Source organism: Saccostrea echinata, unplaced genomic scaffold (genome assembly GCF_033153115.1).
Source record: "Saccostrea echinata isolate AGI-Se365-2 ecotype Australia unplaced genomic scaffold, CSIRO_AGI_Sech_v1 ptg000049l, whole genome shotgun sequence".
NCBI lineage: Eukaryota > Metazoa > Mollusca > Bivalvia > Ostreida > Ostreidae > Saccostrea > Saccostrea echinata.
Genome location: NW_026889798.1, coordinates 1,526,763 through 1,546,047, shown reverse-complemented (window position 1 = coordinate 1,546,047; position 19,285 = coordinate 1,526,763). Strand labels below are relative to the sequence as shown.

General features: G+C 32.7%; 1 protein-coding gene across 1 annotated transcript in view; it reads left to right on the top strand.

Moving 5' to 3' along the window:
- The window catches only part of LOC133203253 (probable serine/threonine-protein kinase pats1), a 111,516-nt gene extending 93,579 nt beyond the window's left edge, over positions 1-17,937 (top strand). Inside the window, exons 5-7 of the mRNA XM_061339072.1 lie at positions 10,488-10,721; positions 11,029-11,150; positions 16,753-17,937. Coding sequence (XP_061195056.1) covers positions 10,488-10,721; positions 11,029-11,150; positions 16,753-17,937 — 1,541 coding nt within the window. The remainder of the gene's footprint in view (positions 1-10,487; positions 10,722-11,028; positions 11,151-16,752) is intronic.
- Positions 17,938-19,285: the final 1,348 nt, after the last annotated feature.

Here is a 19,285-nt window from a genome sequence, read left to right as displayed (position 1 = left end):
AAACATATTTCTTTTGAATGTATTGTAAAACAACTTGATTCTAAATGCAAATAAAATACCATATTCCTTCATGTTTGTAACTGCATAGAAAATTAAAGGCCATTTATTTTAATTGTATAACAAATGTGTCGGTAGACAAATTCGAATTTCCTCGATGAAAACTGCAGAATGTCTTTGGTTGTTGGAATGCTGTTCCAAAGAATCATTACGTAAAATACATATGTAGAACAGCAAACTAAGCTATTCATAAAGATTTACAAGTGAAAAATCACCTGAACTTACCTTACTTGTTAGCTAGGCTGGAGAAACCCGATACACATTTTAGCGGTTTTTCGGCGTTAGGGAAGCGCTAACATATTTTCCTACTAAAGCGAATCATGACTGTGTCTGGAAGTCATACATCCTGACGCAATGCAATTATAACCTTAAATCTTGACTGCGTTTGAGGAAATACATCCTGACTTGGCCAGGATTGACGCTTGAATAAATCGTGACTGCGTTTGGAAGTCATACATCCTGGCGCAAAGTTATCCTGACTAGGCCAGGATTGACGCTTGAAGAAATCTTGGCTGCGTTTGAAGAAATACATCCTGACTTGGCCAGGATTAACACATGAAGAAATCTCGGCTGCGTTTGGAAATAATATATCCTGGCGCAATGCAATCCTGGCCGACCAAGATAGGATGGCCATATGTTGTCAATCCTGACTTGGTCAACATTGAAACATGATCCAGTCAAGATAGGATGACCATGTAATCTTGACTTGGCCAGGATAAAATGTTCATGTTATCAATCTTGACTTGGCAATGTTATTAATCCTTACTTGTTCAACATTGAATCATGACCCGGCCAAGATAAGATGATTACTGGCCATGTTATCAATCCTGACTTGGTCATGTTATCAATGATGGCCGGCCAAGATAGGATGGCCATGTTATCAATCCTGACTTGACCAAGATAGCATGGCCATGTTATAAATCTTGATTGGCGAAAATAGGTTGGTCATGTTATCAATCCTGACTTGGTCAAGATGATAAAAATCATGGCTTGGTTATATTTGAAATCTTACCATGGTCATGATTGCCATCCTGACTGGCCAGGATTGATTTACATTGAAACATATAGAACATGATATGGGGGTCACCTATGGCTTTCCAAACATTTTCATCAGTTCTCCCTTTTTGCCTATTTATTTTGTGTATGAAACAAGGAATCTACCCAGTCAACCCTGCTCCAAACCGAATGAGATAAAAAAAAAATAGTATCAAAATATATCTCAGAATCTTTTTAACCAGTAAAAATTTTGATATATTCGAACAACCATAAAAAAAGTTGTGAGACCAAAAAAATGTGAACGTAAGAATGAAAGAGGAACATACAGGCAGACGGACATTTAGAGTTACGACTAAAGGTTACCCGTAATTTTGCGTGAGGCCCTATAAAAAATTCAATTTAGTACCAAAATATTTTTTCTCTTACATGTGGCAATTGAATACCATGATACATTTCTTTTATGTAGGGTTGTTTATTCGTACACTCATTTACCCTTAGAATCCCCATCTTTCCAAAAAAAATGGTTGATCCGAAGAAATATCTTATACAATTAATTGAAATAAAGATACTTTAAATTTCCTTTACTTTATCCCATGGGGTGTTTTCCTGATGTGCCCTGAATTACCCTTATTTCAGAGATGGTCACTGTCCTCCTGTATTTTCCAATTCAGGGATGGGAAGCTGATTGCAATTATGACATGATCCATTGTGGAATATGATCCCGGTGTATTTTCATAGTTTTTAATAGTTTGTGTGGTAACTGAATATCATACAGTTTAAAAGTACAGGAGCATGTATAAATGCTAATGATCGAAATCCTTCCTCTTAAAATTCAAAAGTAATAAGTTAAATTAAACTGTCCGCGGTATTCTTTGCATAGTAAGTCAAAGGTCACGTGGATTGTAATGATTGGATTTTTTATAATATCTTATGACATACATTGCACATGCTAAATAGCATAGACTTACCTCTTTCATGTCAAATATGCTATATTTCAACACTATAAACTATTTTGAAAAGTAGGTCAAAGGTCAAGGGTCACAAGGTCAGGAACCATGGTAATTTACAAAAGCCATAATGCCAGGCAATACATGCACAAAATGTCAAATTCATACCTCTTACAATTCTCGAGATACAGGGTGTGACAGACGGACAGACAGACAGACGCCGGATTAAGTGATCCCTAAGTGCCGCTCAGCTCTGCAGGTGACACAAAAACGATACTTAATATTTTAATTTAGATAATAGGTGCTCGAATAAAACCAGGTTTTAAGCTGAAATCATGTTATTTTAGGCATACCACACCTTATCTATGCAAATTTATGCATGTAATATTTTACGATGTATATATGCAAATCTTGAACAACCCCGTTATTAACGATTCAACTCTCATTAGAATTGGCTTGTAAACACCAGGGTATCTTATACGTTATCAATGATAACAAAACCGCCGATAGCAATTATGAAAAAAGACGTATCTTTTCATTGGGTCTTTGTTTGATGGAGTAGCCTCTTTGAAGTCCTAAGGCATAACGGCTCACCGTTGTTCATGACATAGTCGTTTTCTTGTTCTTTCGCTATAGGATAAAACATCAATTACATGTATATGTCATTAAAAGCTCAAACGTAGAAGCCTGTATTTTTTTTCTGGTCATACCAAAGATATACATGTATATGTATACTGTCTCTTTAACGTTGCTATTAAACATATTTGCTGGATTACAAAACAAAATTTGATCGGAGCAAGTATGACGTATATTCCCTGGGATACATCTTTTTTCATGGCCTCTGCATTTCCACTTTTATTTCTGCGATGTTTTAAACCGTGTTGTCCTCTTTTAAACTCGGGTGGGTTGAGTGCCGAACATACTGTATTTTTCTATACCAGGAGTGTCCGCTTCCCTGTCTATGGTCCCTGACTCAGTTTCTTACGCATTCAGATTTTCGTTGCGTTTCTTCCATGATCAACTTCTGTTTTGGATTCGGAAAATTCTTCTGTGTTCAAGACGCTTCTTTCTTCAAAATTTCGCTGACACTTTATGACAGCAACTTGACGGTCTCCATTGAATGGAGTTGGAAGACATCGAATTCCTCAATTTTGCCGCAATTTGATGGTTTCTTATCCAATGATTCTGTGGGACTCCGTGTGTATCCAAGCTTTTCCAATGTGTGTTGTCATTTTGATATGCTGTTCTGAAACGTTTTTAAAATGTACCAAAAGATATTACTGATTTTAATGATGGTAAGCACTCCTTAAACGAAAGCCAGTGCTACTAAGTGAACACAATTAGAGTAACTCTTCACTCTTTGAAATAAAAAACTTAAATCACATATACATAAAAAAGAATTAAAGGAATATAAATCAGAGATCTGATTTAAACCTTTATCACATGTAACAGCAAAATTATTTTTTTTCTGTATCATCGTATTAAAATATTAAATATCTTATGCATGCATGCCATATGTAAATTACTCAATTCTTTTGCTTCATTTAAGGAGCGCCTAAACTTTTTTTTATTTGTTTTTATTTTCTTTTCTCACTTTTCTGTTTGTTTTTTTTTTCTTTGTCTTTTTTTTTTTTTTTTTTTTTGTCTATTTTATGGCATTTATAAGAAATAATTATATAAGTGGAACTTTCAGCTTAATAGGTTTCTTCTTAAGAAAAATTTATTTTCTCTGATAATATATACTCTGATACTATAATAAGTCTAATGAACTCTTGTTTCTTTGAAACTTTTAATTATTCTTTGAAAAAGTCAAAGGAAAGTTTACTTTTTGGATTCTTAGACATCAGAATACAGGATTGGATCTGATCGGTGATTATACATATTGCAAATCATAGGTTTTTTTAAACCGTCATTTTTTACGGAAGAAAATACTGCTAAAACGACCAATTTTTCCCTTAAACTTCAGTATCCAAACAAAAGAATTGACACGGTTAATATAACTTATATACTAATTCACAAAAGGGTCAGTCTAGTATTCCACCATATCTCAAGCTTAAGTCCACACCTTGTATTTCTTCCAAACTTTTTAATTACAAGAAAACTCTACAGGACCTAAATATCGAACATCTGAAACTTAATCTTCCAACGTGTACATGTTCTTTAATCTATTACCCTGCTGAACACGTTATTACTGGCGACGTAAATATAGTTAATAATGGGGACCTTAAATCACTTCTTTTTTAAGGATAAAATATATTGGGGAACCTCTGTCTTTCCACTGACGTCATAATTACATACATATCATATTCTGTGAAAGATTAAGCCAGGAAATGGGCCAAAAATAAAAAAGAAGATTTTGTTACTTTGTCAGAATTGATTAAAAAGAATCACATGAATGCTAAAACTTGCAAGACGCAATTTAGGGACAATTTCAAAACCATCTATTATTCTGTGTTCAATAATTCAGAAGTGAACAAAGAATTAGATAGATTACACGATCAGTTTGTACTGTGTTACAACTCACTTTGAAAAATTACGCACTTTGAAATTTTTTTTCAAAGTGCCTTAAATTTGGGACCAAGTAAACGCACTTTGAAAAAAAATATTTCTTTTTAAAGTGTGTTAATATCGTCCATATTAACGTAATATATGTCAATTTTAAATATTTCTTATATTTCCATCAAACAAAATGAATTTGAATTGCCTCATACTTCATAAAAATGTTTACAAACAAAGATACATGTGTATAGTCGGTTCCAGTAATTGTTCCACCAAGACTATTTCTTTACTCCTAACTAAAATATTAACAGGAATGATGGAGAACTTCTGGAGTACTGCACAACAGTATATTAAAGAAGTGACGTAAATCAAATGTGTATACTTTAAAACTCCAAGGAACTTTTAGAAAAGTTGAAATTATCAGATTTCACCAAAATCAATAACACAATACGTAAGACTTTTTTAACACTTTATAAAACCTTTCCCCGAGATAAATTTAAGTCCAGGCTTTTTGACATAATTGACAGCCGCTTTTTCATCAGAAATGATACCTGTAAATATACATACGTTGTCATTGGTCATTTGCAAAATATTTTTGGTAAGAAACACTCTGAAACACAAGTACTCTGAAGTTGATATTTAAAAAAATGCTCAAATTTCTGATTGACAAATATCTATGTGCTTTTTGGAGCCCAGGTCTTTCAACAATCTGCCGGAATTTCCAGGTACTAATTGTGCCCCGTAATTAGCAGACGTATTTTTTTTTAAATTACTTTCATTCATATGTCGACTCGACATATCCCAGTGAGCTTGAAATAAAAGATACCACAGAATCTAACACATCTCTTCAATATTTGGATATTTTACTAGAAAATATGTTATTGGTATTCTACCAACTTTAAGATAAACTTGATGCCTTCCATATTTCAATCGTCAAATTCCCTTACGTATGTAGTAATTTACTTATATTTTTCGTTATTTTCCTATTGACAAGGAGCACACTGCGGTGTGATCTGTCGGCAGGGGGTTCTCACTCCTCCATGGCACCTGATCCAACCCCTGATGTTTAAGAGGTCAGTGTTTGCTATTCTTCTGATTTGTATTATTTGACTGGAATTATGTGCTTGAATTCCGTTCGTTATCTCCATAATTCATGTACGGAAATAGCTAACAATCAAAGAATTAGCAACTATACGTTAAATCTCAATTTAACCAAAAATAAATTTGATAGGTCCTTTTTTGTAATGAATTGTTATTTTTTTTAATTGATTGATTGTCTATTGTATCGAGAATTTCTCACTCATACAGAGAAGTCACCATATACCGGTAAAGGGCTTCAAATTAAGAACCATATAACAAATTATAAATTATGATTGTAGGCAAAACGACAATTATTTTGATACCCATTATGATATAAAAAGAATTAAAACTGAAGACGACATGTAAAAAAAAAATGTCATGAACTTAATTGTGATGTAAAGATTGTCAATTATTCAGCACACAAAAAACCGTAAGTATCCGCAGCATATTTATAAGAACTAAAATCTGTTTTTTCCCATCTTTTTCTTTCGAGGATTTATTCCTTTTTAATAATAAAATTGTGTTATATCTGACAGGTTGAATTTCAATCTTTTCCTGCTTATAAAACTGCAAATAACAGAGCGAGGTATTTCATTACTTAAATCAAAAAATTAATGTAATATAAAAGCTTTATTTTAAATATAAGTATAATTATTAATAATATTTTTTAATAAATATAAACATAAAAAAAATACATATACCAGTCCAAACAAATTCTGTTAAAAATAAAGGCTTTATATTTCCTTCATAATTCAACAACCCCAATAGCTCAGTGGTTAAAGCGTTCACCTTACAGTCCGAAGGTCGTGGGATCGAATCCTGTCGGGAGAGTTTCTTTTCTTTCTTTTTTTTCTCTTTTTTTAAACTTTTCTTTCTTTTACATCATTTTTGCCAAATTAACAAATGTGTAAACTTGACATTTTTTATTTGCGAGATGAAATCATTATAAAAATAATATTTTACCCATAAAACCATCTTTATCGACTGCGTAATGGTGACGTTATGTGGCTTGAAGGTAGTGTAATGGTAGCTTAATGGAGTTTGGACATTAAGCACTTATAAGTTTGGCTTATAGTGGCTTAATGGTGACTGTCTAGAAGCTACCATTAAGCACCTATAAGCCACCATTAAGCTACCTTTAAGCACCCATTAAGGACTTTGAAATGGCTTAATGGTAACTTAATAGTTGTGTATTTATTACTTAAAGATAGCTTAGAGGTGCTTAATGGTGTCTTAAAGACAATCATGAAGCCATCATTAACGACCTATAATCCACCACAAAGCCAAGCTAAAAGGAAGTGTTTCATCTTGTTATAGCTTCATATATTAAAAAATCATATTCAATTTGTGAATTAAGCACTTAAGGTAAAGTTCTCATTGTTGAAATTTATTAAATTATGATACACAAAACTTTTCTGAGAAAAAAAATCTCGGGAAAAAGTATTCTTTTATTAAAAAATAAAGTGGTATTCGCGGGATTCGGACTCTAGAAATAAAAATCCGGAGTATCATATTGCTATGAAACTAACACGCTAACCACTAAGCTACACAGCTCCTGATGAATAGTGGCATTTAAATCATGTTTGTGAATAATGGACTTCAAGTACTCGGAAAGATGCGAATGCTTTGTCATAAAAGTGTACTTTTGAGGTATAGTGAGTCTTTGCTCGATATTTTTGTCAACCAAAAAATGTATATTTTTATGCAAACTTTTAGAATTAACTTTCAAACAATGGAGCAAAGACCCACTCATATCAAAAATTTTTGTTGAAGTATGAGAAAATGATCCTTTGTGTCCTCTTTAGTGTGTGTATCTATTTCATAGGCAAATAATTTCAGTCTTTGTGAGATTGTTGTAAATTGTAGAGATTTTACATAAAGTATACTTTAATGTAAGATGAATATCAAAGAAAATTTTGATATAATTGAGATTTCATTTTTCACTTCATGTTTGTAGACCTATAGGCACTTCACCCGCCTTGTGAACCCATCTTCTTTAATATTTACAAAGGGGGCCGCCCGGATTATTCTAGATGTAAGTCTAGATTCTTCTTCTAATCTATCGTCTGAAAAATTTGCTGGTTGAGCTTATTGGTCTATACAAATAAAAATCATTATTATATAGTCTATTTATAGTCTCTATATAATCTATACAAACGCAAACAGTTCATAACACTACATATTCACTGGTTTTGAAGCCGTATTCACCGGAGGGTGGTGCTCGTGCAGCTTCATTGTGACGTCACAATCAACACCTCAAACAACATTGTAAACAATGGTTGCAACGGCCGGAGCCAGCTGTGATTCTGAGAAGGAAAACTCTTAGCCAAGCCTATCGCAGGGTTATTTTCTAAACATTACGATGTCTTACAAACAGCAAAAGAAAAACACGGAAGTTATAACTTGTAATCTGGACATTTTTTTTTATTTTTCTACGACAGAAGTTCGTAAATGGAAGTGGTATCATCAGCAGCATTCAATGTCTTATTTATTCAAATCCGGACTATATAATAAAGCTTCGCCTCGGTCCATATTGATATTTTTCTGGTGAATGACAAACCATATTCACCACCGAAAGAGTCCATTATTGTATATTATTCAAAATAATTAATGGTATAATTCCCGAATATCTTTGTTAAACATTTGAATTTCACTTTTCTTTTCTTATAATCTGCAATCTGAATAAAACTATGTTCTCTTTAAGCTTTCCAATATTCTGTACAAACATATTCAAATTCTTTTTTCCGTGCTCATATGTACACATATGAAACAAACTACCACATCACATAAACCTGTCTCAGTCTCTAGAAACTTTAAAATGTTAGGCAAAAAATTGCATTGTCGTACAACTACTTGAGCAGATACTTCATTCATTTTATCCAAATTCTATTTCCAATTTATAGTACTAGTAATTATGATTTTTTGTTTTCATATGTAAATGTAATCTGACAAAGACAAGCTCTCTATTCATACTACTAAGACTAAAATTAAAAGGCCTGCAACGTGCTTACTTGTATATTACGAGATAAAATTCCGCGCATGCGCGGGAAATTTAATTTCTACCACTGCTGACGGAACAATTCCAATCAGGTATATTTGATAATTTCTGCTGAGAGATTAATTACACTCAGGAAGAATTTTTTTTTCAAAATCCAGCAGTTTATGTAGATGCAGAAGTATGTACTTATATATGTCGTCCCCTTTTTTACGCTCTGGTAAGAATAAAAATATACCCATTTCATAAATTGCCTTTTCTCTTTCCATTTCAGCAACATTATTTTTGATAACTGTTGCATATACATATTATACTAGGGGTGCTCTTATTCCGCTTTCAGTAAGATAAAAGCTAAGACAAGCACAATTTATTGATAAATTAATCAGCATTTTTAGGAGGTAAAATCAGCTTTTCGTGCCTTATGTGATGGCATTTATGTATGTACATGTACATAAGTATAAGTGCCATATGTATGTTTAATACAATCGACAGATACTGTATTTAAAGAAGAAAAAATGAAATGCATTATTAAAGCACAATTTTAAAAAGTTTAAGTGAAATGTGAAAACTTAGAACTCACCACTTTTATTTCACATATTTGAACAGTACAAATTCAAAATGTTTTGGCTGACTAATACCGAACTAAGATGTGAGCTGCAGAATAAGGAGTAAAGTTTTACTCAAATGCGTTTATGTATTAACGCCTGCATGAACTGTAAAACTTCATATTGTCATTTTAGCATCATGCCTAGACAATGTAACAGAATACAGTTAGAATCCAAGCAAGATCATAAACTCTAATTATTTTATTAACTTAACATAAACGTCAACAATAGAATTTAAAGTGATCGTATAAATTTTTAACATTTCAAAGAAAAAATAATTGTTTACATAGAAAATTGAATTTAAAGGCTGCTCAATAAATTAAAAAGTTATTCTTTTAGCAAAACTTATCTGAAGACGGCATAGACCACTTCAGGCGAGGAATGTCGGGAGAATGGAGACAAACTCCAGATTAAGAGTCTCCTGGTCTCTCACTTTGCGGTATTTTGGTTTCTACCGGTTCCCCCTTTTATACGAAAAATGCTGGTCCCATATTTAGGTTTCTTGTCCGAGGTAAACAAACTTTCTTGATTCATGTACGTAACATTAAAAGAAAGTTAAATATTCTGTTGATTGAGCGTCTTATCCAGAAAAAATGTATATGTTTGTCCTTTTCTTTGATAAAGCAGGAAATCTAATATGTCCAAATAAGTGCTTGTACTTACTTAAAGTACAATTTAATTAGCAATTCACTCCTTATAATTGATGTTCATTGTTCTCCATCCAGAATAAAGAATTTGTTTATCTGTTTTATCAAGTTTCCTTAGGTATGGAAGGAAATTGTTCATTCATTTTAAGATGAATGTTTATATTCTTCTACATGGAATTACATGTATATAAAAAACTTATTTCACAATCTAGTCAAAGATATGACCTGCTACATCTATAAACACTTGTTTGTCTATCCATCTACATTAATTCAGAAGTGCACTAATGCAGATTCTTTCGGACAAGCATACGGATATTATGCCCTACTAACACTTGCTTGTCTATTTATTTATGATTCATAAATGTACTAATACACTACTACACTTAAGGTAGATATCAATTGTGTTACATCATCTTGTGAATTCAAGTTGTTATAAATGGCCATTGAAGCTATGTCTATTAACATTTTGACTAATTTATTTATATGTTAGAATGGTATTGCATGAATCGAGGGTTTTGCTCATGGTAGCTTCTATAATTTGTTGTTGACATTTTAGACCACTTCTGATGTCTTCCAACATAAATTGCAAAGTTAATGTATGTTAACATAGATCAATTAATTTATATCACGCCATTTGAAACACACTTGTTTTGTTTATAAGTCAGGGAAACAAACAAAGACGGAAGTGAAGCAATACCTGATAAGGGTGTCAAGAAAACACTGAGCTTCTTTGATTTTGGAGGACAGTGTGCGTACTACGCCTGTCACCAGATTTACCTGACCAGGAGAGCTTTTTATATAGTGGTGATTGATGCATCTAAAGACCTTGAACACCTGGTAGAGAAGGACGTTTGTGACCAGATGGACACCGTATTTGCAAACTGGAAATACAAAGGTATGTATTTTTTTCGTAAAAAATCCTCAGAATCGATAGCTGTTTTTTTTTTTTTTTTATTAATTGATAATTATTTGCCTCTACATAATTTGATGTGATATTTATTACCCAATAAATTATTTGGCTTATGTTATTTAGGCTACATTTACATAAGGACCAATAATTATGATAAAAAGAAAATCTTAACCTTCATAATATTTTTGATAAATAATTATAGCTTACCCTTTTCTTTGATATTCTAAAATTGTAAGAGATGGCTTTGTTGACTTCCGTAAGACCTACAGAATTCATTTTTTTATCTTTTCAGATTACTTTCTATTTTGGATGAAATCAATCCACACTTACTGTTATGGGAATTCAAGAATTGACAGAGACAGTGATGTTATTATTATACTCGTAGCAACACACTGGGACAAACGTGTTTACAAGGTATACAGCTACCAGCAATTTGTTATTCCAAAATCACTTAAAAAGGGGATAAAAAAAGTGCAATTTTTTCTGTTTTGAAAAATATATATATATACTTAATTTTGTTACAATCTATTATCTTCTTCTTGTTTCAAATATATTTGTGAAGGTTTATGATAGATAAGCAAAAAATACATTACTGCAAATCTCGATCACTTGTCAGCGTTAATATAAAAACAAAAGAAATCTGATTATCGTATATCATGGTAATATACTGAAAGGAAAAAGAAACGCATGAGAACATAATATGCGAAATATTTAAGACTGTGTGGCTGAAAATTATGAAAACTGGTCAGAGCTGTATTTTGGCTACTGTGCACTTAAATCAGTGTTCAAAACTACTCAACCGTGAAATTATGACGTCACGTAGGTTAAAAAGCCAAAAATATGTGCATATTGATGATAACAGTTTTGTGATCACCTTTTGTAGTACCAACTGACTCATCCAAGGTATAGACATCGTTTTTACATATTTGCAGTCAGTATGAATTTCAATCATGGTATTGCTGACGGAAGTTTCATTGGCAGTATAAGTGAATAAAAAGGCAAAAACATAGTTGTTATCAGTTTGTTTTTAACTTTTCAACCAAAGACCATTTTTCAGTTGTCAGAGAGAAACTTGAAAGGTTTCAACCGTGACATTAACGTTGGCGCGTATCAACGTCACATCAAAATAGGGATTTTCTTCATGTGTTATTGCCAATGCATTACCACTGAAACCGATATTAATACAGTATGCAATCATAATCGTAACATTCACCCTAAAACTGACAGAAAATCCATTGCTCTATTTTGGTCCGTGAGCTAGGCAACTTCACGTATGCGGCGTATGCCAGATTTTTTAGCATGTTCATCCCGGTAAAATGTAGCCAGTGTTTGTCAAGACGTTCTTAAAAACATTCACATTTACCAAATCAGCTGGATTCTGTAAATTTTATCCTTTTTTCCTCAATGGAAAATCTGTGGGATTAACTGGGCTGTAAGATTTGAAGGCTTTAGAATGTTCCAACTACTCTGGATCAACTTAAGGCTACCCTATCGGAAGAGTTGAATGATATCCCTATGAGAAAGATAAATGCACTGGTAAACTCCATGCACAGGGGAATCAAGGCTGTTACAGATGCGCAAGGAAGATGATAAGAATTTTTATTTTCACTTTTGGAGTCTACCGTCATATGAATTTCAATAACTCATGAATTATCAGTCAAAATCACATAGGATTTTGGTAACTTGAATTAAATTAAAGATGAATTTAAATTATTGATAACAGCGTTGGAAAATACGTTCGAAATAAATGCTCGCGTTCACTTCAAAAAGAACAAGGTTCACTTAGGGCCTTTTTTGGCCCTGTGAATTTCTGAAAAACTGAAACTGCTTAGTTTTAGTTGACAATGCATTAAATTTCATTTATAGACCTTTGGCGATTTAGAATCTACCAAAAATGACGTAATTTTCTCACTAGTCAATGCATTATGACGTCATGAAATGTGTATTTTCCTCATATCTGAACAATTTTACAAAAACAGCCAAATTTTAAAGCTATTTTTCGATATTTAATATAGAGCGCAATCTAAAATATGCAATTATTTACTGATAGAACCGTTTCTGAGGATTACAAAACATGTTTTATTTTTTTAGATCAGAGGGTGCGCTCATACTATTTTTCTTCTTTGAAAGTACTTATATATATATATATATATATATATATATATATATATATATATATATATATATATATATATATATATATATATATATATATATATATCTGTTTTTCTTAAAATTCAAGAACATTGCAATTCCATAAAGCTTTTCTTCAAAGATCTGGACTTTAAGGAAAAGAAAGCACTAGGTCTCTACTTTATCTTGATGTTTGAAATGGAACATAAGGTGTTACTCAATAAATTGGTATATCTACAGGGCCATTTTATGCATAAAGTGAACCTATGCGTTTCTTTTTCCTCTCAGTATATAAATATAATAAAATATGGAAAGCACATCATGCTGTGATCTATTGTTTGGCGGGAAAATTTAAATCCACAGTAAAACTTCAAGAAAACAGCAGATGAAAATGTGCGTAAAACTTCAAAGGGCATACAGAAACTGATCTCTATTCAATTAAGGATGCCGGTTTATGGTATTTCTAGAAATGTAAAAGAGTTGCGCTAAAGATATGGATAAAGATATGCGGCAGGGCTCTAGTTGGCGACTAGTGTAGTCGCCATGACGCCTAAAATATGTGACTGGCACCTAAAATTTCTTTATAAGTCGCCAAACCTGCGACCATTTTAGATTGACTAGGCGATCGTCAATTTCCAAAATTATAACATTTTCTTTTTTCAAAAGAAAGGAATAGATGTCTTGTATTTTCTTTGTTACGTTGTGTGTTTTTCTTAGTCAGCACGTGCGAAGAAAATTTTGCAACGCATTAGTGCTCACAGAGGTCAGGTAAACTAGATAAGACAAAAACAGTCCCAGGTTATTGTTGGCATAAGAAATTCGGCAATTATAGAACGCAGTATTTGAGTATTTTTATGTTTCAAGAGAACCATTTGTTGGAAAAAGAAATAATCGATTAAAACTTTTTGAATATAAATATCACAGGTAGGTTAAGGCTTCCCGTAGAATATGACAGTGCACTCAGTGCCTTCACATCTCTAAACTACCGAAATATGACGTCATAATGGAAAATGACGTCAGGTCACTGCAAACTTGAGGTGTTATGACGGGGAAAGTGTCATGAACTTTACACTTTATTTCAAACTGCATGTAAAATGCTAGATAGCTATTGCAAAATTCACGGGTCGTTAAAGGTTTTTTAAGTCTTATATGTCCGAATATTTTAAAAATGCACCGGTTACCTACCCTTGATTTAAATTCATCATGTTCAAAATGCTTATGAAAAATATACTTTTGAAATGTACTCTGTTTTATACCCGTGGATGGAGGTAGAATTTATTTTGTGTGCATAAAAGAGTCTGGCGCAGGTGATTAAGGAGGATTAATCTGAGAATTTTTGTGGAAATCTGTAAGAAGAGGTTGTTCGCTAATTGAATCTTGCTTGGGAAAAATGTGCGTTGGCTTTGTTTTAATACAGATTACGATATTGTGTGGAAAATACCCTCAAATTTGTAGGTAAGTTGAATTTCTCAGGAAATATTTTGTACCCAAGTAATACTATGACTTTTCCCAAGCACATTTCGGATACACAAGGATACGATGAGTTTATTTATATAACAAAATGTTAATAATTATTGTGTTAATCAGCTGCGCCGAAGCGATTTATATGAAACACTTCAAAAAATTATAAATGATCGTCACGTGATCAACAAACTCATGTGATATCATAACAAATATGCTAATAGATAGCCGAGGAAACCCTTTATATAAATTGGAAGTACTAAGGTTCAATACTTATAAATTAAAACCAAAACCGACTTCGCAATGACATATTATGTTTTGAGCGCATTTTAAAGCGTCGGGAAGCCTTAACATAGCTGCGATATGTACCACCGTCTCAAACCACGGCCAAAATGTACGATCCTCTCCCTTCCTTGTCGATAGGAGAGAACTGTATCCGGACTCTGGACTGTGGCTTGAGATGATGGAGTTTTACCTGCATGCTAAGTTCAACCTTTTGGCATTTAACTGGCTATTTTTTTTCTTTACGATTGCAATCTCCCCTCTCCGTGACTAACACAATGGGTCTGTATATTGGCTAATATCAGATCTAAAAGTTGGCGCCTAAAACAAATAAGTCTGGCGACTAAAAATTTGCAGTGGTTACTATTTTTTTCTGACTGGGAGCCAGCTGGCGTCTAAATTTTAGAGGTCGCTTAGAGGCCTGAATGCATCTTTGAAACACAAATTGAAAGCTTAATTTTTCAAAGATTCAGGTTGTGACTTTAGAAAAATCTTAACGTGATTTTATTTACGAATGTAATTTCATGCATTAAAACACTATACAGCAGAGTAATTGAATCTGTATATCATACCTTTTACTTTTAATTTCAATTTCAATACTTTTGTCTATAATTTCTCAAGTTTTAATGAAATGTTCCAGCATTTAAACTGAAATTTATTTTCGTCTCTTATACTGCAAAGTTAAAGAAAATTAACAATAGTATTCCAACTCTGTCTCCTTATCATTGGCCTTCTAGTTTAACAGCTGGGTAAAGTAATTAACATGTTAGTGTCTTTTTTCAAGAAGACGTGTGTAATTTGATTTGATACTAGCTATCATAACCACAGTAAGATTAAACAATTACAACAAAGTTACATTTATTTACGAGGGTCGTTCAATAAATAATGCAATAGGTCATCTAAAAGTAAGAAAAGTGCGTAATACATATTCTGAACATTTTCAATCACTCAAAGCATTCCCTGTTATCCTTTACATATGCCTTAAGTCTTTGTACCCATGACCAGAAAACCTCAGCATACCCATCTTTAGGGAAGACCAAAAGACACTGATGAGTATCACTTTCAATGACATATGTAATATTGCACAATCTTCCTTTGATTGTTTTCATGCATTTTTAGAATGAAAAGACCTCACAATGGCTGAGATGTAGCGAATATGGAGGATGACAAAACTCTGTAAACTATCTTTTCTTTTGCAATTCATTTATTTCTCTGTGCTTATTGGCAGCAGCGTTGCCAGGTGCAAGAAAATTACCCTGGAGGGGGCATTTGGACTTCCTTTGCAGGAAATCTGTTTATCTTTCCTCAGTGCAATTTGAACATAAAAGTTACCATTGATGGTCCTTTCTTTGGGTTTAACAACTTGTTTTACTGAATCTCTTGAAAAAAAAAATTGAAAACTAATAAAAAGTCCATGGAGCATTTATTTCTCTTTACAATAATAAGAACGATAGCTTTTTCTTTAAGCTTTGATTCCACATTTTATTATTGATCTTCCTTTTTGGCTATCAAAAGTGAACCCATGTTTCGTCATCCATCACGCAATTTAACAAGTCTTCTATTATGTTAAAATATTTAATGCGAATTTTAAGGCAAGTTTAAGAAAATACGGCAAATATCTAATAGATATATTATTCTATTCGTTTCCGTTGTCATAATTCTATAAAATGTTACGACGATGAAATGCTTAGTGTTCTAGCAATGTTTTTGGATGTAAATCTGACATTTCAGATATCATGTTGCACATTGCGTCGATGATTTTTGGTGTCCCTACAAATTTCAATCGACCAATTTGACATTTATATTTTAACTCTCTTTTTTTACTTTTGAATTTCTGAATCAATCTGATTTATGTAAAGAAGCACATTTTTCACATACGCTCTCATTATCATCTTCTTGGCAGAGATCATTTTAAACAGTTTTCAGCTCAGTATAGTGACCATGCATACTTTAAAAGTGAATTTATTTGGGAAGAAAGAAGGAAAAATCATGGAGTTTTCTGTGGTTAGAAGCTCTTTAATTGAACGTTTCAAATGTGAAATAATAAAAATAAATAGGTATGCGTTTACTATGATATATTATTTGTTGCATTATTTATTGAACGACCCTCGTATGCTCACGGTCCAATGTATTTTTGCAGGACAAAGCTACCTTTCTCGATGGTCTGCAGACTGTATTGCCTGTAAATTCAGACCTTGTCCAGTACATCATAGAAGATAGATGCTTCTGCACAGAATTTCCTATAGCCCCTATCAAGGACCTTGAAGAATTTCTTGTGCAGATAGCTGCGGAGGAAAAATGGAGTGAACAAATTCCCGATGAATGGGTGTTTTTTGATGAAAAGATTCAGAAAGAGAAGAATAAGCGTGTGTTGGAATTTGATATTATAGAAAAGGTTTTTATGCATCATGAAGATGAAAAACAAATTCTAAATCTGGCAAAAGACATGTTAAGATACCATCATGATGCTGGGAAAATTCTTCATTTCAATGAAGAACATCTTAGCAAAACAGTGATAATTGATGTCCAGTGGTTTGTTAATGCCTTTAAATATATAATCACAGACAGGAATCATGTAAAGGGAATCGTTGCCTGTAGACAGGATTGGGAGGAATTTTACAAAACAGGAAATTTAAAAGACTCCCTTCTCAGTGACATATGGAATGGGGAAGACGAAAGACTTTTGGGAACTAAAACTTCATCAAAGAATGCTAAACTTGCTGAAGATCCTCGTTTTCTACTGTACCACAAAGAAGAATTATTGTTGTACATGCAGAGATTGGGTTTGATTTCTAGTGAAGACCAGACACATTATGTTCCTTCTATGAATAAGAGGGACTTTGGAGAAACACAGAAAGAGATAATTACATGTAAGAGGTCCAATTCAAAGTCCTCTGTCCTTGTATACTTGTTCGACTTCTTGCCGTATTTCTTCTTTTATCGTATAGTCGTAGCATTGATGCAAATCGAAAATTGGAATGTTCTGGAAAGTGACGGCATCCGTAGTTTGTACAAAGACGCTGCCATGTTCAATCACAAGGGTCATAATATTGTCATCACAGTAACTCCATCTACAATCCAGCTTCAAATATTTCAGCCCAACTCTCAAATGACAATGCTCCATGAAGTGACATTGTCTATTCGAAAAAGTGTTGAATCCATATTGCATAGTGTGACCAAATCTTTCCACAAATGTTTAGCATACCAAGTGGGATTTATTTGTTATGGAGAAGAAAATCAAATTCTAGGCAGAGAAGTTTCTTACAATTTTGTTGAGGAAAGCAAGGTGGGAAGTGGAAGCCAGATGACATGCCCTCGACATTAAGTGGAGGGTTTCCACACAATAAATCCTGATTATTTGCTTGAATTTTGGAAATGAGCAATTATTTTCCAGTTTAAACGATCTAACAAATCCTGCGTATTTATTGTGATAACATTTACTCTTTAGAAAAAATTTCATGAACTTGTTTATAATGCTTTAATTGAAGTTGATGCAATCATGTTTTTTTTTTTTTTTTTTTTTTTGGTAAATAAATATGTTTTCGGGTTTCTCAAAAATTATTTAAATTTTGTTTGTATTATTTCGAATAAGTGGTTACTGAATCAAATAACTAATTAATTGTACATACATATTTGCGTTCAAAATCAATTCTAAGGAAGTACATATAAGTCCAGGAGTGTGTAAACTATTTTTAGAATACTTTTTCATCCCTCAAATTCGAATTTTTATTTTATTGTTTTGTCTTGTAAAAGTCTGATGAACGACTTAATATATGTACATTGTGTTAAACCTATAAATCAGACTTTAACAAATGGAATGTAGTCTCATGTATTCCATTATTTAATGTTTTTTTTTAAGTTTTGTGTGTTATTGGTGTGTAAATCACACAGACTTGTCACGTAGGCATATTTATAAAGCGCGCTAACGCTTCATGAAAAATATGCCTGCATGCAAGTCTGTGTGATTTACGCACCAATAATTCACACTTAACTTAAAAACATTCCTTATATTTACATTTTACATGTTATAAAGCACCAAAAATATACTCGGTGTTTGTATTTCTCACTGCCCTATACCGTTACATTTTTATTAACGTCTCTGTAGCCTCATTGTGACGTCACTTTAGCTCGAGTTTCTCCGTATATATTTCTACGCACAATTATACGAAAATAGTATTCAAATCAATTTCACAGTTGGCTTAGTAGAAAAACACAGCAAATGTAAATATATTTGCATACTCTCTGTTTTCCCCCACCCTGAACTCACCAGTTGCGTTCATAGCACCATAAAAGCAACTTCTGCTTCAAGTGCATTTAGTTTCTTACACTGGCGCAGTACAAACTATTAAACTTATACACCACATTCAGACGTATGTATATGGAATGATGTTCAAAAGGAATAAAATTTAGTTTTAAATGGAATCCTCCGGGAAAAAGGAAATTTAAAATGATTAAGATTACTGATCAAGGTGTTTTTAATTTACAGAAAAAAAAATTGGTCAACGTGTTTAATTGTAAAATAAAACTTTCTACAAATTAAACAGAGCTCTATATCTTTAATATATTTGTTCGTTTTTACGCATATTGTAGCAAAGAATGATAACTCTTCACGCTAAGGATTTTTTTACGTTCAGACAAAGCGAAATTTCTGTAATAGTGTATCTTTTTTCAAG